This window comes from Bacillus rossius, chromosome 1, assembly GCF_032445375.1.
Source record: "Bacillus rossius redtenbacheri isolate Brsri chromosome 1, Brsri_v3, whole genome shotgun sequence".
Taxonomy (NCBI): Eukaryota; Metazoa; Arthropoda; class Insecta; order Phasmatodea; family Bacillidae; genus Bacillus; species Bacillus rossius.
Window position 1 is genome coordinate 218,597,743 of NC_086330.1, and position 24,610 is coordinate 218,622,352.

General features: G+C 37.5%; 1 protein-coding gene across 2 annotated transcripts in view; it reads left to right on the forward strand.

The window, feature by feature from the left end:
* Positions 1-24,610, forward strand: part of LOC134527289 (uncharacterized) — a 488,639-nt gene that overhangs the window by 389,045 nt on the left and 74,984 nt on the right. For both annotated transcript variants that reach the window (XM_063359834.1, XM_063359833.1), the window contains 2 exons: positions 335-595; positions 16,115-16,262. In XM_063359834.1, the coding sequence (XP_063215904.1) occupies positions 335-595; positions 16,115-16,262 (409 nt within the window). The remainder of the gene's footprint in view (positions 1-334; positions 596-16,114; positions 16,263-24,610) is intronic.

Consider the following 24,610-nt stretch of genomic DNA (forward strand, 5'->3'; position numbering starts at 1 on the left):
CTTAAGTTTAACACATAAGTTGCAAGATATTGCTGGTACTGCTTTTCTTAATGTACCTACTTAGTAACAGATTATTTTTTAAACCATTAAAAATATCAGTTTCATAAAGTATGAATTATCAAAATCTGTATCTGCATCGGGTGTTTTCAGTATCAGGCCATCAATAATTAAACCTATATTAAAAAGCTTAAGATATAACAACATATTTCCTTGCTCATTAAACTTAGTATTTAAAATGATGTTAGTTTCTCTATACTTGTTTTGGTGTGGGATTGATATGAAAGCCAGACAGAGGGATGTGATGCATTTCTCCTGCAAGATCGACAATGTGCAGGAGGAGAGGAGGAGGACGTGATACGCTGCATCTGTGGCCTGCACCGCGACGAGGGCCTGATGATCCAGTGCGAGCGCTGCCTGGTGTGGCAGCACTGTGACTGCGTTCGAGCCGACCCTGGGGTGGACAGGTACCTGTGCGAGCGCTGCCAACCGCGGCCCGTCGACCTGGAGATCTTGATGGAGCCGCAGCCACACTACGCCACGCCTGGCCTCACCTACTACATCACTCTGCTTCGTGGTGACCTGCAGTTGCGCCAAGGTGCCTTTCTTTATCTCCACTATTCATTTTATAGGCTCACTGGGCCATATTTGAGCATTTGTTCATTTATATTTACAATTGTACTCCCTTGAAGACAACTAAACTGGATTGTAGGGAAATCTATTTCATAACCTTAAATTCACTTGGAAAAAAATAAATTGCTTAAAATAAATAGGTTTATTGGTCACTATAACACTTACTTTTGTTGAGGATATTTTAATTTGTAACTAATCAGCTTCAATACTGGGGTAATCCAAGTATGTATTGGTTGAACTGATCAAAAATTGATTTTGTTCACTGCTATTGAAACACCTCCATCATGTTCTTTTGACATGAGTAAAGCATTTTTATCATTATTATAAATTAGATAGTTTTCTGTGAAATAATGAGAATTTATACTATTATCATTAAACCAAGTTTCCATGAGGCAGATGATATCATAGGAGAAGTTGACATGATTTCCAAAAGAATCTATAGATTTTGTTCTTAGTCCTCTTGACGTTTTCATATACAATTTCCCAGGATTTGAATGCACGAGAATATTTTACGATGCTCCTCCAGGCACCTGGGTTGGAATCAGTTCAGTATCATAGTCTGACAAGGGTTTAAGTCGAGGTGCGGTGGTGCTAACAATTTGTTCAGGATGGACTAACACCTGCTGAGCCAAAACACTACGTATATTATTGATTCTATTAAAAACTTCTTCAAAAACTGAAATGTGTAATGAATAGAGGTACTCGAATTTCGTTAATGACGAAATCGCGAAATTTTACTAACGAATTTGGTACTTCATTCTAAGCACTTACAAATGTGCTTCCAAACTCCTATTTTGATTTTACAGCATTTCGTTTACGAAATAACTGGCGATGCCGCGAAATTCATTACTATTCGCGATATTCTTGTTGTTTCACGAAATATCAGCGAAATGTCAGAATTTTAACGCGATATGAATATTAAGTTTCAAAATATTACCTTTGCCGCAAAACGTATTTGTTTAGTAAACAAAAACATTGCAAGCCATCTTTATTATGAGATGCGCCATAGATAAGTTGAAGCAAAATAAATACCAAACACTCGGCCTGAAAGCGGCAACCATTTATCAGCGATCCTAGCGGGATGTGGATGAAGTTAGCCGTTTGGCCATATTTGTTTCCGTTGCAGAGATACTTATCTCTGTTCCGTTGTTGTATTGTTTGTAAATAATAACAGAGAGGTTATGGGATTTTAACGTCGCAATACGCGGGTCATGTGAAATGACCAAATGAGGTTTGAAAAGATCCTACGTTCCATGTAAATAGGTAAATGTGAACGAAAATAGGTAGTTGCGGTTTGTTTTGTTTGAAGTTTTCTTGATACTTCACAATGCCTAAGGTCGTATCAGTGTTTGAACGAGCTAAAGAATACGAGCATGAAGGATTCATTGTTTTTAATAAAGAAAAGTGGATAATGATGTGTAAATTTTGCAATACGGTAGTAGATTTGAAAAGGAAAAATACTTGTGAGAAACACTGCAAACAGCGAGCATCTCATTTAGAGAAGGAAAAAAGTCGAACATCACCATCAGATTGTGGAGTCAAAAGGCAAGTGACACTCGAGGATAATATTGTTCTCCATAAACGAGCAAAGGAAATTAAAGTCAAATTTGCAAGCTATACAGTGCATGCATTTGTTTCTGCAAATATTCCCCTAGAGAAGCTAGATCACCCAGCTATGAGGGAATGGTTAAATGAATACATGAAAGGTTAGTCAAGGAAATGTGTTACGGTTCTAACGTCCTAATAAACACAATTTGATGGGAAAGAGGCCGGAAAATGTGTATTAAAACAAAATTATAGTAAATTAAAATAATAACCTTTGAGCCTGAAATTTTACATGTACTATAATCATTGTAATTAACTAATTTTTTCAGGAACCCTTTCTTACATGTTTACCAAACTATTTGGCCAAAGTGGCCAATTCTCCTGACAGGAAAAAATTAATTCTATAAAGTTTTGTGCAGGAACATAGCATAGGCCTATTTAATACTCAAAATGTTTAAATACATAAACACAGACTGTAAAATTCTAGACACTATATGTGATGTAATATTTAAGTAATGTGTATATAATCTACGAGATAACATTTCCACTTCTGTAAGGCTTACGCAGGAATCTAGTGATTGCTGTATCAAGTATCATGTACATATTTGTGTGTGTATCATGAAATTAAATAATTAGTAAAACAAATGCACTCATTTAACAAAACAAAAAAAAAATTTTTTTTTTTTTTTTTTACCAAAATATACAGTATGTCTATTTACGTCGTTTCGGATTAACGTCGCTAATGTTTGAGTACTCATGTTTCAATTTAAGTTGTCGCCGATTCAAAATAACGTTGTTTACAATGACCGTAAATCTTTATTTTAACCAATAAACCGTATATAATTCGTTTATAATTCTTTGTTTCCTTCGGTAGTTAATTTATGCTATGTAGCGTAAGCTACACGTTCACCGCCTTATCTTATCATACATCATGAGAGACGCTTCCTGCTCTCCGCTGCTCTCCGCGCGGTGATGCAATACTACCAGCCCGCCCGCTCGGCCACCCACGTGTATCGCACGTAGAAGTATTGTTTACTTCCCGCAACGACACAGCATTTTCTCCTACCCCTTTTCGTCCAACTCCTTGGCACTTCAGTAGAGGTGTAAAAGTAACTAAAAAAAGTGTACCCGTATGTATTCGTTACTATAACAATTAGTACTCGTTACTTTCGTATCGTTACTCGTTACTTCTGATACCGCATAACATGCTATGTTATGTAACAGCAACGAATCGAGTCATATTTCGTACGCGTACAGTATGACGTCGCGTAAATAAAAATAAATCAAATATAAACAATTAAAAGTATTTGATAATTAACAGCTTTTGTTAACCAAGAAACAATAAAATCTCATTAGAGCAGCTTTATTATAATATCTCTTTTAAGATAAGAACAAAAAACGTGAAAATTCGCGATAATAAAAAACAAAAACATACATATTTCTAATTTGTAAAAAATACTTTCTTACGTTGTTTCTGTTCCAATCTCAAACTTTGTCTACACACACAATACCTTTAATAAACAGTAAAAAACTTGGACGACGAATTTCCAAATTATACTTTTCTTAATAAACAAACATCGTTCTTTGTAACTAATAAGCGCGCGCATGCGTAAAACATACGAAAAATGCGAGTAACGAAATGCATTCGTGTGTAACGTTTCGTTACTCGTTACTGGATGCCGCACCCGTTACTCAGTAACGAATACATACGGTTTGCTACAGCTCTACACTTCAGTCGCTATGATATCATTGAGTTGGCCGGAGTTTTAAACGTGCCGTTGTTAACTTTATCGTGATTAAATGCGTTTGTAGTAGGCCTACAGTATCAGCTCACTGCAATTTATGATTTTTTCTTCATAAGATGTCTTCCAAACGACTATATATCTGTTTTTATATTTCAATCAATAAAGGTAATAAAGCAGCTGGTTAAATAACCATTATAAAGCTGAGAAGTACTAGTTGGACTTGTTTCCCATGCTGTGGGTTGTAATTTGCTGATAAAATTGCCCGTTGTCACGTCTGTATGCCAGCGCTTCCGGCTGACCTTGGGCCGTGGTCGGCCGGTGGCATGAAACATGGCTCATTTTGCGTCGTTTCTATTTACGTCGCGGTTTTCAGGAACGTAACCCCGACGTAAACCGAGGACTTACTGTACCACCGAAATTAGAGGTGGGACGATACCACACTTTCGATACTCGATTCTGTATTGTTTTTTCAGTTCGATACTTTCGATACTTCGATACTTTCGATTAGGGCTGGGCGTACCGATCTGCAAATTATTTACCGATCACCAAACGCCGATCATTACATACTACAGTAGAACCTCGATGATACGTTCCCGTTTCATATATTTTCCCGTGTCAAACGCCGATTAATTTTGGTCCCGCCGAAAGTACTATATTTACAATTGTTTACTTTCCCGAAACATACACTTAAAAATCGTTAATTTCCTTTTTCATACGTTCAAACGAAGCGGGAAAGCCCTAAAATTCACAAATGTTTTTTATATTCCTCCTTATAAACTACGTTTTAATGCTTTTATTTTGAAAAATGTTCATTGTTTACCTTTGCAAACGTGAGAAAATAAGAAAATAACTATCGCACCATAGATATGGATAGTATCAGGAAGACTGTGCACTTCGCTAGTAGCATCTATAGCCAGCACCAAGCGAGACTAGTGGCGCAAATTAGCAATGAAAATGGTGCACGTGCTTTACCAAGGCACGGATCTCATATTTTGTGTATTCATTAATCTTTGAACTGAATATACACGTTTGTTATTGTTTTCTTACGATCGGATTGTTTTGTATTTTACTTTTCTCAAGTTAAAATTTTATTGAAAATTGTTCTGTTGCATAAAGTTGTTTGTAAAATAAAACAAACAAGCAAAAATTTCTGATTTTTTTTACAATAGCCGGGAAAGTAAACCATTGTAAATATAGTACTTTTGGCGGGACCAAAATTAATCGACATATGACACGGGAAAATGTATGAAACGGGAACTTATCATCGAGGTTCTACTGTAGTTGTATTTTGTACGATGGCGACTCAAAACTTAATTCAATACAAATGAACAAGCATTCCGGTATCGAAAAAATGTATTGAACTTACAGTTTCGATACTCGATACTTTGTGATACCGTCAAGTATCGAAGGTATCGAAGTATCGAAGTATCGAAGATCCCATCACTAACTGAAATACTTTTTTTTTACCGAAATATAGCACCGAAATCCTAACATTTATTTACCGAAATCAGGCAGTTTTATTTACCATTTTTCATGGGCTCTAGTAATGAAGCATAAGTATTAAATTTGGTCTGGAGTTTTACCAACTTTGGCTTGGGAAAGAGAGTTCATTTGAGGTTTTTTTTTTTGTTTGTTTGTTTGTTTGTTCATAGTTTTAAGTGTGGGAATATTTCTTATGGCCACTTTTGTGTGAATTTTCTTCGCTCGTACTTGTTTCACCTCAGAGTTCAAGTTGGTTCTGGACTTACTGCACTACAGTGAAACTGTTGGTACCCTTTGGCTTCGTTTAAGTTACATATAAAAACTTACATAGATCTGGAAACGTACAAGGCAACTCAACAGAAGCTTTGTTATCAATAAGCAAACTGAATATATAATCAGACTGCTAAACTGACAAAGGAACTACTCCGCTTACCATTCTAAAATTAATCAAATGTTTACAATGATTGTCAAATTTTAATATAATATATTTTTTTAATATATATAATATATAATTATAATACTTCACAATATGCGTGTTTCAGATATTACTAAGGAAATACAAGCGACTGATGTATTTTTTAATGGTAGAATGTAGCAATTTAAGAACAGAATTTTTCTTTACAATTCAGACGTGTCGGGGTAGTGACTCACTGCAGTGTCGAAACATTAAAGAAAGGGGGGGGGGGTCAGCGTATGAAGAGAGAGCCGAGAATGTGGTCCATCACAGGGACTGGAAACTGTGTCCCTCCACTGTGGAACAGAAGTTTAACAGTCAAAAACAGCAGAGTCCAAAAAAAGAAGAAAAGAGACGAAACAAGAGAGATCAAGGTAAATGTTAAAGGAAAAGAGAAACTGAATAGCACTTACCACCATGTGAGGATGAAACCGGAACTAAACCAAGTGGGCGGCCACTTTCATAGCGGATGCGCGGAATGAAAAACACCGCTGCAGAAGCATAGTTGACTACGATCAACCGTAGCATTACTAAACACTACATAATAAAATAGAGAATGAAAGTTAGAGATAAATCCCTTCGTGCCGACATTACATCCTCACAGACAAGACCGTTGGCGGCTTCATCTGCGCGAAAGGTCAATAAGATATCGGGAGTAGCCCGGATGATGTCACAGACATCAGTGTCGAGCGTAGCATGGTGACTCCTCCTTAGATCAAGCTTACCAGCATAGTTAAAGGCGGCTGCTGGGCTCCCAAAAAGGGGGGGCAAGTTTGTGGGGGGGGGGGGGGGGGGTAACTGCTCTCTGATTAGCTCAAGGTTCTTAGGCAATCGGGCCCTGCCATAAAAAAAATTCCTATAGTTGGTGAGCCAGCTGGTAGATAATGCACCACGTCGTGGCGGCCAAGCGTCCAGTCTGAATGAAAAGGCTTTGGACAGACCGTGTCGCGCCCTGGTGATAAAAAGAGGAGTTAACTAGGATATATTAGCAAAGTCGACCGACAGATCACGCACGAGATTCGATGGCTGAAACTCGCTGTTAGGCATGGGCATCACTAGCCTGGGAAGGGGGGGGGCCCTGAATTGGAAAGGGGTTGGTCATTGTCCGGCCCTGGAAGTTCCTAGAAGCACAGTGAACTGCTGGTGGAAGGGGAGGGGAGCGATGCTGGCGAAATGCAAACACCGGCCGACACAGTACTCCTGGCGCCCACACCTGAACCTGGTGCCTGACAAAAACTGATTGTGTTTGCTGTCACAGAAGAAAACAGGGGTACAGTGAAAGACTGACCTTATCAGGACAGCGAGACGGGGACCAGGCAGAAGAGCACAGCACCCGTGGGGAATGTCACGCCAGAGATGTAATTTGAAAAGGTTTGCTACCCTGCATGATAGTGCTGAACATCTTGGCCAATGCGCTGGTAAATGGCGCGGGGAGCCGGCCAAGAGGATAAAGAAATAGGTACCGTAGGGAGAAAAATTTTGAATCCAAGTATAAAATCAAGTGGGTATCCTAAAAAAAAATGAGCGAGACAAAATGGTGCTGAGAATTTACTGATGGTCAACATGCTTGGTATTGTGGTAATGTCGCGCTTTTCCCACTATGTCGGAAGTATGTCACAAGACGAACTTCTGTTATCCAAGACACAAGGCTTTAAAACACATTCAGCCATCTTATGATTTTAGGGAATATTTAACTTTGATTTAAATGAAAAATAATTGATACCTCATGAAAACTGTGCAAATTTCATAAAAAGTGAATCTGAGATGTAACGGTATGTATGAATATGGTTTTTTTGTTGTCTTTTGTTTGGTTTTTCTTGTCCTGTCACGTTCAAAGTCTGTATTACAGTGAATGAATGGTCTTTAATCCGTTGTCGATAGTTCTGTGCGCTCTGCAATCCGGTGCCAGTAATTGCGTTAAATATTTTTGGGTGGATTCCGGCGGTTAACCTTGGTTGCCATGTTTTTACTTTACTATTAAATTATTGTTAATGTCCTTTTTTTATTCAGTTCAGTGTTTACTGTTTTTGTGTGGGTTACATTTTACATTCAACATTTTCTCATTTGGTATTCCAGTTAAAACAATTTTAAAGTTTGGTAGTCCGGGGTAACCATGCCCCGAACATGCCCAAATTACCGTATTTACTCGCGTAAAGGCCCCGCCCGCGTATGAGCCCCCCTCCTTGTTTTGTAAACATTTTTGAGAAAAAATTTAAAAACGTGTTTTTCTGGGTTTATCTGAGGGCAGGGCAGCTTGGCATGCATCAAACAACAAGCCATGTATTGTGACCGGCGGGAGGTGATTTTGTAAGCGGCAGTGATACAGAGACTGGTATTATAGTTTGTCTGTTCTCAGTAGGACCGTCGTGAGGCATGCCAGGCGTAAGCAGTTAGTACTATCTCAAACGACATAAAGATAAAGAAAGCTGGACTCGCACGCTGCCGCTGTGTTGATGTGGAGTGTTGTCGGAGAAGAAGAGGGGAAGTGAAGGAGGAAGGGAAGTGGGTCAAGGATTCTAACACTCCTTTGTCTGGTTGGCCGGCTAGCTGGCAGGAGGGAGGTTAAGCCACGCCTCTGCCTCTCTCCTCTCTCCCCTCCTGGCTAAGCGCTGCCTCTGCCTCTCTCCTCCCTGATAATGCGCTGCCTCTCCCCCCTGCGGAGTCGTTGCCTCTCTCTCCCTCCTGCCGCGTCGCTGCCTCCCCCGCCTCCCTCATTCGAACAAAGATGCACAACTTGAAAACAAAAATCTATTTTTTCCTCCAAATTCGCGTATAGGCCCCCTCCCCTTTTTTGGAGTCACAATTTGGGGAAAAAAGGGGGGCCTTTACGCGAGTAAATACGGTATTACAGACCTTTTACTGCATTATTTTAATAAATACTATTAATTCCTCGTTAATATTTTGTTATGTGTATAAGTTTTTGAATAGTGAAAATTGGGCATTTAAGTGTGAAGAAACAAAAGCAAATAAAATTTAGCGAAATCAGAGTGTAAGTACTGACAATAAGTTGAATAGATTTTGGCTGCATTGTCCCATTCCCCCTCAGGTTTTTTTTTCTCTTAATTGCTCGAGCAAGCATTCCACACACTTATGAAAACCAACTATCTCATGAAACAAGTTCGAAGAAGGTTTTGCATCTCCAATTCCATTTATTCTTGAATATTGTTAGATTTGTGTTTTCAATTTCTTGAGGTCTTCAAATGCACATAACATAAATTTATATGACTGTCCATGCTTATATGGCAGCTCACTGCTGGCCTGAGATGATGTTAAGTGAGCCACATGGTATGTGCAGTGCAAGAACCACACATTTCCTTCTTTATTTACCAGGGTGGCACCTGACTGGGAAAATTGCTTCACCTTTAAAAAAATTTTGTCGGGAAAACTGCTAAACCTGTGAATTTTAGAAAGCCATCGGGATTTGTTTGTCTAACAAGTTGAAAAGAGCTTAGTTGAAAAACTGCATCTCTTATGCCATTTTGAGTGATGTATGCCATTTTATTTTAGCGCTGTTCACAGTTTAGTTGAAAATATATACACAGTGCCTACAAGTTGCATCATTTGAACCATTTTTGAGTGCTGTTTACTGGCAAACCTCCACAGTAGATGTAAGGAATGTGACACTTGTGATACTAAGGCTTTGTCGACAATTAGCCGGAGGGTGGAGGGGGAAGTAGTTGCTTCTCAATTTCTTTTCTTTAGCCTCTCTTTTTTTCTTTTTCTTTTATGTCTGAAGATTTTAATTGGTAGCAGGGCTAAATTTTAAGGAATATTTTAACCTGCCCAACGGACAGGTGTAATCGAAAATTTGCCTGTCCGCCATCCAATTTGCCTGTCCGCTGTTTTACCCAAATAAAAAAAATTTCAAAGTCGCTGAAAAAGTGAGAAAAAAGGATTTTTGCTATATTTTGCACCTATTTTTATCACACACTTAACATCCTTATTTAATCATCATTTTCAGACGAGTCTCTGTCCGAGTCACTTCACGAATTACTTTGCTGATTCTCTCTTGAAAATCTTCGATAAGGAGGTTGAAAGGGTCGACGTTTTCTCTGAACATTATGATACCAGAGATTTATTGCTGGTGCTGGATCAAACTCACTTTCAGAAGGTGACTGTAATTGAACACGCATGAGGGCAGACAGTGTATCATCATTTAAACAGTTTCGCCAGTCTGTCTTTATAGACTTCAGTCTTTACAGGCTTGAGCAGCCCGTAACAAAAACTGATCCAGATGATTTTACGCCGTGACAAGATAAACTGTAAATGATTACCGTGTCCTCTGTAAACAAGTAATGTTTATTTTTTGATGCAACAGTTGACAGGCGAATTTTCAAGCAGTCGTAGTCACTGCGGCCACTGTCAGCTGTATCTGGAGTACGCCGTGAAATGTTAACCACGCGAAAACGCTTTTCTGTTAACAAACTATGTTAAAGTAGAGCAAGGAATTAGTAAAGTCGCGATTTATAAAGACAATAAATTTAAAAAAATATATTTTGAAAGTATACAACGGTAAATTACGTAATTGTTAGCTGCACTGCAACGAAATTAATATTAAAACATGGCAACAAAAACAAACATCATCGGTGTGAGATGTTTTGCATCTCTAGCATACGAATACGAATATGTTACGTGAATCATGACGTTACGCAAGATTTTAAGAATTATAATTCAGATTATGATTCAGAAGATTTCAGCACGGTTTGTACATAACCTACTTTTTTTTTCCCGCGGTATACAATAGCCAGAGTCGTCCGTCACAAAAGAGCAGCCATTATTGTTTATTTATAGATATTGTCAAAGACGTTTTATTTGCGGTCGTGGTCGCATAAATGTTATTAATCACCTCTGCTGCATTAGTGCGTGCGAATAACCTCGGCGTCACAAGTTGCACCTGTCCACCGGACAGTTGCCTTTTTTATTTTGCCTGCCCGGACGAGATTTTGCCTGTCCCGGGCAGGCGGACAGGCGCTAAAATCGGGCCCTGATTGGTAGTAATAATAAACAGAAGCCATGACCAGAAACTATTACTTTGATATGTCATGAGAAAACCTGGAGAGACTATTGCAGAAAAAAACCAAAAAGTAATTAATGTGTAATCTTTTTTCATCCCTGGTAGCTATTGAAGTAATTTTAGTTATGCCCTTATGGTTTGCTACATTATTTTCACCAATTCTGTCTTACTGTATAATTTTGCTGTTGATTGCTGCCATCATAGCTTAAACAACATACAAAAGTTACTAAATTATGTTTAGACAGTCTTTACAGGAATACTTTCTATTTTACATAATATTAAATAGTTGATACATCTATTCTTCTCTTAGCACGACTAATGTGTTCCTAAAAATGTTTGTGTTATCCAAAATTGTGAATTCTGAAGCATTAGTTTCCATAAATAGCAGGCTAATTTATTTAATGTGTTCCAAAATTGTGTAGTAAAATATACTTTACGTAATATAAATGTGTTGAATAACACTCAACTATAAATATGTCACACCATTTATCTTTATATGCCTCCCATCGAACTTTGTATGACAAATATTAGAGATGGGTCGAGTCGAGCCGATCCGAGTTGGGTCAGATTGACTCGACTCGAAAACCGAGTATCATATTTTATCAAGTTCGAGACCCGAAACACGTTTCGAGTTAAGTACCAGCTTCATGACATTATAGCACTTTATTATAGGTTGTCTTAACGTTTTCGCCAAGTCATTAATACAGCAAGAATTGATAATGACCTTCAAACAAAACAAATCCCGTGCAAACCTAACCTTGCCCGCTACTGCGCTATAATAGGTACAAGTGCAATCAAACCTAGGCCTACCTTCATTTATGAACGTGACGTCGTAACGTGATTTTGTCAATAGTGGCGACAGTTCATAGGACAAAATTATGTCACATGACCATTTTATATTTTAAAAAAACCTTGGAAAACAGCGTGCACTGTTTTCATTTTGTTTTACATCCTGTGTTTACTTCAAATACGGCACCACATTTGTTTACAAGATACGTCAATGGATTTTCACTGAAGAAAAATTTGTACCAAAACGCACATGTATTAAAAATCATCACGTTTATCGTGCCCCATTTATAACTCGTATAAACAAGAGATTTCCGTAACCTAAAATATAAAAACACAAAATAATTATATTATAATATTTAGTAAATAACATCCAAGCCGTGAAGCGTGAAAATGGCTGCGTGTTATGCCAGCTAGCCATGCATTTTGGAACTAAATTTAGCTGTGCTCCGCTACGCAGCGCTGCATATCAATAACGTTCTGATCAAATTACTTTCTTTTTTTTTAATAAAATATAATAATAACAACGCTCATGCATTTTATTTGGCAATCAGTTACTGATCGCCAAATCAAATGTATGAAATATTTATTTATTAAACATATTGATATTCTTGTAGTTGTAACAGTTCCGGGCGAATAATCTTGTCGCGGAAAGTGTATTTACATTGAGAATTTACGTAACTCGACAATTGCAACACTGATTAGTGAGAAACCAAAAACGGCATACGAATTTCGGCAAAAGTAAATACTGATACAGATATTAAGTAATTTTACATGGAGAAAAAATCGGAACACGGTAGACCACGTATAAGCTTAGTTTTGTATATTTAAATAACATAATGATTTGCTAATTAATCATTTAAAATATTTAAATAACATAATGATTTGCTAATTAATCATTTAAAAATTTTTAAATAATGCAGATGCATCTTGGATACACAATTCTTATATCAATGGATGTGTAGTAATATGTTATTTATCATATTTAATGCAAAAAAATATATAATTATGAAACTCGAACTGACTCGACCTCTTCAAAAATTTTGTGGCTCGAACTCGACTCGACTCAAAATATGAATTGCTAAACTCGGCTCGACTAGACTCGAAGCCAAAAAACCACAACTCGTCCATCTCTAACAAATATGACAAAGTGTAACGGAAGATACGGTGTTATGTACATTATCATCAGTCGGCTGGTCTGCTTGCTCGCCCAGGCGTGTCCTTCAACTCAAGTCGGGTACCTTTCCAAACCATCCTTTACTGACAGTGACACCGATATTACTGCCCGGATAATTACATTTTAACTTTTCAAAAATGAAAGTGCTTATTCACGTATCACCACCTGCTTCACACCAATCCTGTCTGGCTAATGATTATTTTTTTCATTGCAACATTCATTTAACAGCCTTTTCCATGTGAATCATCTGCTCATTTCTATTCCGGTATCTTATGTCAAATATAAATATGTCAAGAGGTGAGATGGGGTCGGGAGAGGGTGGGGAGGGTCTGGTTCGAAAGGGCAGTCCATGAAGTTTTGTCACCCGCCTAGTCAGTTGCTGCCATGCATTGGACCAACGAGCAGCGCGCGTTTGCCGTCGAGGCTTACTTTTCTAATGGTCGTTCCATTATCGCCTCTCAACGAGCGTTCCGTATTCGGTTAAATATTCGTCCTGCAGGTCCAATCGATTGTTACGTGGGTGGACACATTTAGGGCGAGTGGAAGTGTGATGAAAAATGGGACAGAAGGTCCACGGACTGTCACTACCCCCGAAAACATTGAGAGAGTGAGGGAGTCATTTTTGCGCTCTCCACGGCGTTCAGCACGTAAAGACACCTCTGCTCTGGGGATTTCAGATCGCAGTGTGAGATGAATTCTTCATAATGAACTGAACTTTCATTGCTACAAAATGGTTGTGACACAAGTGCTTAGTGAACGCGATTTTATTGCTTGCCGAAATGCGTGTGAAGTGCTCCGTGAAAACTTGCCTCATGACGCACTCGTGTTCTTCAGTGATGCGCTAACTTTCACATTTAGGGCAGTGTAAACAAGCAAAACATGCGTTATTGGAGTGATAACAATCCGCGTGAACTTCGTCAGCAGCCACTTCACTGTGAACGAGTAACTGTGTGGTGTGCAGTGTCAAGAGTGAGGATAATTGCTCCTTATTTTTTTTTGAGGAAAATTAACGCGAAGTCACGGTGACTGCGGCTTGTTACACACAAATGACTGAAGGATTTTGTCTGCCTGCACTCGCAGAAATGAATGTTGGGGATGTCTGGTTTCAACAGGATGGAGCCACGGCACACACCGCACAATATTCAATGGATCTTTCGAATCAACATTTCGCAGAGCGCCTTATCTCATTGACAGGCGGCCTTGTTTGGCTTGCCCGTTCCCCCGATTTTGCTCCGTGTGACTTTTTTTATGGGGTTATCTGAAATCAATTGTTTACAGTGACCGTCCAAGGACCTTACCTCGTCTGAAAAACAACATACGCCAAGCTATCGCCAACATACCCGTCGATATGCTTGAAAGAGTTGCACAGAACTTCAGAAATCAGGTAACTCAATGCATTGACAATGGGGGGCCATCATTTGATGGATGTCATCTTTAAAACTATATAATGGAAAAATTTCAGGTGATATATATTACAAGAAAAATTAAATTATAATGATATCTTTACTACTTTATTTTTTATTGGCCTTTCAAATCAGCAAGTTTCCGCGCCGCACTCTGTATAAACTTTTGATAGAGTCCTTGTTTCATACAATTATGCGCACAGTGACTTGCTTAAAACTAAAGTGTGACCAACATAAGTGTGTCTTTCATGACATTCTGCATGCCATAATACTTCTAGTTTTGTCTCAAATACTTGAACACGAATGGGCAGACGTTACTTTGTGTTTTGAGAGTTCCCTGCCACGGCTATACTGAAGTTCATCACGGCCCGGTCTGTAGCCGTGGAAGCAAAAACATTTGGTACTTTACAATTGTTTTTTCTGTGGTGATTTCGCGCTAACTGAAATTTACAGACGTGCTATTCAAAACTGGGGCAGTAAAATTGACATCGCACTAAATTAATTCGCGCAATTTAAAGACGTGCTAAGTGAGGGATTGGTGTATAAATTTTGCTATCCATTTTATGATTTAAACTAGTTCCTGATTCAGTTCTACTTATTTTTGAGTTTCTCATCAAAATTTGCTTGTTTAGTGTCTAATTTTATTGCTTTTAATGTATATTTTTATCTACTTTTTTGTGTGTATCGTTTTGTGCTTTCGTGTTTTTCCTTATGTTATCACAACTAAAGTTTTTAAATCTTCCTTCTGTTCCATTTCACAGACATTTTCTATCTCTTTTAGCACTATGAGCCATATATATTGTTTTCACTAATCTTACCCTTAAATTAAATCTTACATAGCATTGAAAATATTATTTTGTTAGGGAGACTTCTGAGTTAAATTATGCTCCACGAAGATATCTACAGTGTATCTTAGTTCTTAATGGTAAAATTCTGGGAATCATTTATCAAGTTCAAAAGCAACAAAAATGCCTTGCTAAAATTTTTGAAAAATCCTTCATTCAGAAGTAATTTCATATTTTATGTTTTTACAACTTTTTATTACTTTTCATTATAAAACTGGTGATTACAGATATTGTAAGACTGCAACAAATCTGATTGCGCCATTCAAAAAGTGTTTGGATTTCCTGTCTGACAATCTTATTTTTAAATTTTCAGGGCCGTTGAAAATTGTACCAAAACAATTTAAAAATTGTAAAATTTAAAAATTATTGATGTTGTGAAAAATATCCCTTCTATTCTTAAAGAGTTACTATTTGAATGACGTTTTCTAACATTCCATCATTATTTTCTTACCCCACTACATCCTACGTTGTTATTTTCATACCTGACTATACCAACGTAAAACCCATTCGATAGAATGAATGTACACCTGTTAATTTTTTTTTTTAATATTGATTGAAAAATGTTTTCATTAAAATAAAAATAAGCATAATATTAATATGCACTTAATGTAAATGGCTTAGAGCTACATCTTAAGGCACAAACAATTTTCTGTACAGATATTTGCTAAACATTATATAATAGCAGTAAGAAGTTACACAGGTTTCATAATGATAATGACTTGCGTGTTAGACTGAGCCTTAAGTTGATGTAGTGGCCATCTTAAATGGAAGTTCAAATTAACGTATAAATTTTGACTACTTAAAAGTTGACCTTATCTTATATGCCAGAGACTACAGTGTGGGTTTGTGTGTGCGTGCGTGCGTGCGTGCGTGCGTGCGTGCGTGCGTGCGTGCGTGCGTGCATGAATGTACCAATTATTTCACAGCTCCGTCTCTTAGTGTCACCCGTCATCTTAATTCACTCATTCATTCATTCATTCATTAATGGAATGTATGTATTTGTTGACACGCTGGGTTTGGGGCATGGTCGCAGGAGACACGGTGTACGTGCTCAGAGACATGGTGGAGGAGAGCGCGCCCAAGTCCTCGCCACCCGTCAAGCACACCTACAAGACTGTGAAGAACATCAAGTACTGCGACCTAGACATCTTCAGGATTGAGAGGCTGTGGAAGGACCACAGGTGAGTGTGTGTTTTTTACCTGGCAATGCTGTGACACCATCAAAGATTTAACACAAATAATTTACTGTTAAAAATCAGTAATTGACTTTTCACTTATATTTTCTTATATTTCACACACAAAAATTAAATAAATTTTTAATGTGTGAAACATTAACTATTATTCTTAATATTTTGTTTTTGCCGGATTCATGAGCTATTGTAATCCTTCTTTACATTAATTAATGTGTTAATAAACAAACATAGATGTCAATTATTCATGAATGTGTTTAAAGTGGAGAGGAAATATAGTAGTTTCATCGTTTGTCCCATCAAGATATGACTTTTGTACAGAGAGTATTTGAGTTACACAGTTTTAAATTAACTAACACCTTTCAGCTCCAGTAACAGAAGATTAAATTTTGTTGAATGCCATAAATAGTAAACCAAAAAATTTGTATTATGAATAGTTGCCTGGTTATTTACTGATAGTAAATACTGTAAATACTGTAAAGACCACATTGACGAGTAATCATATTACATTACCAGTAATCGTATTACATTTACTAAACACTTCACTACTACAAGCCTTGCATTTTGTCCCAAACAAACACAATATATTCTAATGTAAAAATATTAACACTTCAAATTTTAAAAGTTGGAATTTTTATTTGTTTTGTTAAATGTTCCTGTTAATGGACAGTATTTGTTTAGCTGTATACCAATATTACTATAAAATACTTTTTTTAAGCACCTATTCAAGTTCTGCACTATGGTAAATATTTGAAACATTATTTTTACCTAAGTTCTACATACTTTTAAATGTAATATTACCTGTGGCTTGTTTGTTTTCTAGGGGAGTAGTGCAAATATTTTTTTTAACTAATATTTGTGAATAGTAATTAATAAACTATTCACATTAAGAGGTCTTATATTAAAAATTTAAATTTTGAATACTAAGGATGCGCAGGAAAGGTAAATTGAGCTTTAGGAAAAATTCGGTAGGGAAAATCAGTTTCACTCTGGAAATCAGAAAAAATCGGGAAAATACATTATAAGCTATAGATAGGGCCTGGAATTTTTCGCGATCGCGGATTTTGCGAAAATTCACGCGAATTTCGCATGAAAACGTGAAAAGTAAGTACATTCGCGAAAACCACAACATTTCTATATTACACTGCAAATATATCCCCGAAAAGTACCATTACTGTAGAGTCCTGCCGAGGTGACCCCCTCTGCTGCGTCCATTCTGTTTATACGACTGTTTTTTGAGAAACCGTGAAAAATTTGAGCAGAGAAAGTCGAAAATTTGAGTAAAATCTGCTGAAAAACAAGTCTGTTACACTTTGTTGGGCACTATGTGTTCACGTTTATCTTGGCGAGAGCTGTACTGTAAGCAGGCAGGCATACAAAAGACGGCTAAAAATAGATACCACCCCTCTAGACTGTCCACGCGGCAGTGTCTAGCCGAGCTCGGTGCGTCCACTATCGCACGAAAAGCCGTCTCAGCTGTCATGTTATCTTAACCCGCCCTCCGGAAAAGCCGCTGTGGTAGCTTCTGCGAGAGCGTAAGAAACTTGTCCGGCCGGGCTGGCGGTAGCGGCAGCTTGACGTCATATGTGATGTGACGCTTACCTCTCCATCCCCTGCTAATTCTTCAAGGCTCATCCCTCCCAGAGCCATAAACCATGTAAAAAAAAAAAGCACCCCTCCCCCTTTTCCATCTAACATTTCAACACATTACCTCCCTTCTGCGTGAGAGACTGTCAGCATCCTCCTCCCCTCCCACTCCGCGTGCGACAAAAGCCAGGTTGTATAGTCCATTCTCGGTAAAATAAATATTTTTATGGGCTTATACGACTGTCCTTCGCCGTTAATAAATACTTTATAAGTTTAAGTTATTATGATATAATTTGTTTATTAGTCACATAGCAATTTCTGCTGAAAATATATACATACCTCGAATTTTATTGAATAGCAAAATTTAGCAGGGCCGTAAATATATTTATTTTACTGCATAGTTACTTTTTTTTTTTTTTTTTTAAAAAAACGCTGTGAAGGGACGTGGAAAAGATTATTGCTTGAGCTGTCAAAATAAATATCGCTGACGGCAAGGGCGGGAGCGCATCCTGTCTGTCTGTCGCTGTGATTATCTACTCCAAAAACATGTCACAGCATTTCAGGATAACATTGTTCTTATATCTTTCGTTTATAGCCGAATGTTTTCTACCTGATCCACGCAATTTCCTTCGCCACGTTTTGAACGAAAATAACCACCAGCCGGCTAGCATAGCCGAACTCGCGTTACGCGAATTCACTTAGCACGAGTATTTATCGGAACCCATTGTTCGGGGTATGCGAGTCCAAGGTGTAATATGAATTTAAAAAGTTGTCTTTTTTACACCATAGGCTATTTGAATATGAAATCTATGCGAAAAAAGACGATTTATTATGTATTTGGATATATTTGTTTGGGGGGGTAAATATTGGCCCGAATTCTCTATTGCGACCATTCCGTTTATAAGTCCGTTTTTCCGGAAACCGTGAGGGGTCGCATGAGCGGGATTCTACTGTATTTGCAGATCACTAATACTCACGCAAGGTTAAAGTATCCTTTAACCCAAGTCTTGTGTTTCAGCATAATTACCTTATTTTTACATAAGCCGTGTTCGTGTATGGTTTTGATGCTCAAAATTGATCTCGGGTATAGTTCGCACTAAGTTTCTTCTCATTTGTGCGCCGGGGTTTGTTGAAGTGGCAACCCCGTGTTCCTCCACTCCATTATGCCAATACTGTATTTATTGAATGCAAGCAAACTCAAACTTTTGCACTCTACGAAAAATAAAAATAATATGATGCCGAATTCTAAACTACTGTGCACACTTGGCCGGATATGAGAACGTGTTTATTGTATTTTGCAAAAAGTGTATAAAATATTATATCAAAGCAAAAGAATAACCTAATATCTTCTATTTATCCAAGTTGTGTCATATACGGTAAAATGTAAACAAAACAAACCTGGTTTGTCCAGGTTAGCCAACATAGCTTCTACTAACTTCTCACGTAAGCAAATGCTTCCTTAACGAAGATAATACATTTCCCAGACTGTGAGAAGTTTTGTTTTGCGTATAGCTAAACACATATGTTAGCGGCTAACGAATTTATCTTACCGTAGTTGTTTTTTTAATGTAACTTCGTTAATAGCAAGAGAATAAGCAAATAATGATTTTGCAGGTACGAAATTAGTCTGCACAGCGAGACTGTGAGTGTGCGGGCATGCGTGACTATCATGCAGCCAGCATCTGTTGTTGACGTCACGAGCCGTGACAGCGTTTCAAACGTAGTGGCATTCCACTGCTGATATTTATTCGCGCGCCAAGTTTAGTTGATTGTTTTCGTAACAGCCTGTATGTAGTATGTTGCAACATATTTCTGTCTAGAGTTTGAAAATGCCGAATAATACTTTGAGTGTTCGAGACTGAACATATCAGTATCAAAAACATGGGTTTTATTGTACTGACAATAGCACAGTGATGTGCAAATTTTGCAACTGTAAAGTTTCATGGGAAAGAAAAGATTCCATTGACAAACATCTAAAGTGGGCTAAGCATGTGGCATCGGCAGCCGAAAAAAAAAAAAAGAAAATTTGTAGTTGCAAACATCTATAGCTACATATCTGTTTTGTGTAACTGTTTTGGATTTAATTGGCTGTTATTATGTATATTAGTCTATTCCTAGTATACATGGATTGTTTATTAAATATGTAAACTATTATATTCAATAACTGCACAATTTAGTCAACATTTAAAATACCAGTAAAATTTCCATTGTATAACAAAAATACCGACTTTAAACCACCACTTTTCTAATTTGAAAGTACCGCTTTTTGGATACTGAAAACACCAAAATTTCCCAGGCCCTAGCTATAGAGCATAAGAGCAAACTTATGATTTTTGTAATATTTTTATTACAACATTAAGTTCTAAAAAAAGTACCATACTGGTGAGTAAAAAATTTCATGAACTAAACCTAAAGAAACTAAACAACACACATGACATTCTTTACACTTATGAGTTGCATCATCTTTCGAGGAAATGTTTGTGATCTTTTTGGAAGACAGGCTTTTAATATAATGTTCTCATTTCATGCAAAAATAAACCAGTTCTTATATATGTTGGGCAGCTAAAGATTCTCGCTTTGAAGTCATTATATTTCCAGCGGATGAGAAAGCCCTTTTACAGGCAGTTTCAGTTGCTAGTATTCCCAGATATGCCACTGCTAACTTGCATAAAATTGACAGTATCATCTCATTTTGTTCCCACCACTTCAGTGGGTTTCCAGTTCTCTCTAGTAGCGGCATATTTAAATATGTTGTCACCTCTGTGTTGATTAGAACCTAAGAGTGTCTTTGCAGCTAAATGATAAAATTCATGCCAGAAGGAGTAGTAGCTGATTCAGTTTTTTAAGTTCCTGCAAAATAAAGAAAAAAATACCTTAAACCATTAACGAACATCTGAGATGATAACTATAAGTAAGAACCCGGTTGTTAGTCTATTTATTGCAGAAAATAATAAAAGCCATACTGTAGGCATATTAACAGATATACTGCTATGGAATGTATAATACCACACAATAAATTTTACATCCAAAGAATATTAAATTTAGTAAAAGCTGCCCACAGTAAGAATATTAGTACCCCCTTTATGTTTTTGTGAGATGTACAGAGTTGTTTACAAATTATGATTAAGTTGATGTGTTAATATTAAACAAGCACTTTACCTGATTCAATGTCTTCTTTTAGAAAACTGTCAGGTTTTTGCTGTAAAGTGTTAACAGCAAGTTTTTTTTTCATTGGCAGACACAACAACAGCCTTGAAGCGTGGGTCTAACAACATTGCTGTAAAATTTGGCTGTTGCCTTTGATATAAAGGAAAGCGTGCCTTCAGTCCAAAATGTAATTCCCTACAAAATGTGACACCAGACCCAATTTCACTAGAATGAGTCTCAGTGTAGTTATTTTAAAAAGTCTCAATTGAAAACAAAACTGGAATAACCATTGAAGCTGTAGGTATCCTCTCTCCAGAAAGTTCTTCTGTGGCTTCATGCAGTGGTTAAAGAATTGTTAAGTAACCTTCAACAAGTCGCCACTCACTCACACTAAGATTGTCAACATTTATCTCTGCCATATGTCTCGTGAGAACAAGTTTGTTTTTAAGTAGCCTGTCAAGCCTGAGGTAACTCCATCTAGTCACACATCTTGAGTTAATTCTAAACTGTCTAGTCCCCATTTCTTTTTTAATTTTGTGAAATGCAGAAGTTGCTGATGCGCTGTGCGATGACCTACAATGCCACGAGCCTTTTTTATCATACCTCCCATTCCTACGTGAGATTTTTTAGCATCACTAAGAGCAAGCTGTAAGTTATGAGCAAAACAATGCAAGTGTGTCAGGTGCTTTACAAAGACTAGACCCCAACTTGATGTTTCTCACATTGTCAGTATTAATCAAAGTGGAATATGTGTACTGATGTTATTTATGATGTTCCACTCATTCAAATGCCAGTAATTTTGTCACCTATTGTTAATGTGTGTGGCTCTCTGAAAAACTAACACAGCCGAGACTGTACTTTATAAGAGCAAAGTTGTTAATGCCAAGAAAGCATCCTCACTGTGTGATGCCCATAAGTAGGGGTATGCAAAATTCACATTTGCGATAAAACGATTTTTTACACGAATTTTGACATTTTAAAGCGAATAATCACGAATTTGCAATAAAATCATTTTTACGCGAATTTTAACAGTTTAAAACGAATAAACCCGATATCCACATTATAGGATACTATTTTTACGCGAATCTTAACGTTTGAAAACAAATAAACCCGATATCCATAACTATTTGATTAAACTATGCTAAAAATACGTACTTCTGACGAAATCCGTAACGTAGGCCTAACCTAGTGCAGAATTAGTAAATCAACACGGCCGCCATAATTCAACTAGAGTACGATGCAATGCTTCCTCTCACACGCGAACATGTGACGATGTTTATAGTATTTATGGTAAGAAAAACGGTATAAATATGTACAGAGGCGAAATTGAATGTTTTGAATAACTTCAACGATGTAAGCAAAGACGTGAGTATAGTTTGAAACACTTGTACACAAAACATCACACAACTACGCAGTAGCTACACAACACGTCGTTACTCGCTGAGCTCACACAATGATGCAATCAGCAGCAGCAGTGCAGCTGGCAGCCGGTAGGCTGCGCGCGCAGTCACGCTCACGCACACTCACACGAAGTTACAACAAAACTGAAATGTGGTCTTCTTTTTCTAACGTCTCCTTAAGGGCCTATATGTCCATAGCCCTAAGTCCTAGCGTAGTTTACACTAGCCGCATAATTTTCATGTTATTACATACAAGGTCCATGCTGTAATGGACAAGGGAGCTTGGCACTGGGTTGTGAACCTTAAGAAAAAGTTTATTCAAGTCGACCTTATTTATTCCACTCTAACCAGACATTAAGTGTCATTTCACAATTTTATCCGAATACAAAACTTTATTACTTATATATTTATCTTGACAACAGTAAATAGAAAACTTTAAGTTTCCGAGATAATTAGCACTAGGACAAAATAGTGCTCATAAGACATTAAACATATATTCTCAATCACATTAAAATAGATAATTTACAATGATCGTAACACTTATGTCGACACGCGCACGTGCATGTGATACGCCACAGGGACACAAACGTCCCGCATGTATAACAATCTACAAACTTATTTAAACGACAATTACACGACTGAATATGCTGGGCATGAAAGACAATACAGGTTTAAGCATTGAATGCCCATTAAACCCGCCTGTTTTCTTTCTAGCGAATAAACGCTTCATCTAATCCCTTGCGAACGAACATGCAACTTAATCAAGACAGAACAGGGGAATGAATCCTTATCATATTCCCACTACAAACAATCTTCTTAATAGTTACGCCAGCATCTACAGCTCGATGCAACTGGCCACGTGGACCACTTACTGATTCAATTTAAAATGGAAAAGTTAAATGGACAATTACATTTACAGTGACTCGTCACGTTAAAATATACGGAAATATCAATTAAGCCAACGTGATATTAAAGAGCGACTTTACAATTAAGATCCACGCACGTGGCTGCGGTTAACGACCCATGGCAAGGTCTCGAGGAGTGAAGCTCCCTAAAGAGTATTCAAAACATTAAATTCTCACAAACGCAATCCAAAACCGATATAACCCAAACTTTAATTTTTTCCAGGTGGCATCCAAAACATATAATTTAGAGGAAAAGAGAACTATCATTAATTTAAATTATGGATACGCAGAGCCACCGTCTGCCACGAACACCACAGTTATCGAATACTTGTCATGCTCGTTTTTCGCTGCCACGCCGTCACTCGCCTAAGTCTTTTCTAGACCTCTACATTCGATTAGTAATTACAACAGTTACTAGTCGGTGCAGACCTAAACGAAGAATAAGAACGAGTCCGGGCTCTCCCGGGCTTAAATAACATGGCCCCGGCCAGGCGCGCACGCGCAGAACCCTGCCTGGAGGGGATACAAGAAAGGAGTGAGAGGTGGAACTAGAGAGAGAAAGCCTAACGGAAGACGGGATAGCAGTGGCCGCGCCCTGACGTCATCGTCGACGTGGCTGTTGCATGTTTCAAAATAAAGCTGTTTACTACCGTGCCCGCGCGTGGTTGAATACGACAAACTTGTAAACGGTATGAATTGAACTTGCGTGGTGTGGTAGTTCTCTAATACTTACGTGGCGTAGGCCTACATACCTACTTATCCGAAGTAATAAATATTTTTAGCATAAATGCGTTAATTTACCGTAATTACTTTTGTTGACAAAAATGCTGAAACCTGTAGTGACTGCCAAACAACGGACCGGAGAGTTTTCACAACACGATTTGTATGCAAGCGATGGAAAAACCATTTTCTGTCGTTTTTGTAATGTGTCTGTGACATGGGACCGCAAAGACTCGTGTGCGAAGCATATTGGCAGTGAAAAACATAATAAACGGACAACAGAAAGTTCAATAACTTAGTGAGCGTAGCCTACTTACTGTGTTGTTTTTAATTGATATTCATTTATTTTAAGTTAACTTTCATTATAAATATTGTTTGCTGTGTTGATTAAGTGTTGTAATAATTTTGAAGCAGTAAGTTACAGTAAGCAGTTTGCCAATGGTTTGATGTGAACAATTCAGTGAGTACAGTAAGTATTTAAATAAGAATTGAGAAATGACTTCATACTTCTCCAAATACTGTACATTCAATTTTAATTATACCTCTTTAAATGTCATCTTTTTTTAATATTAAGTACTTA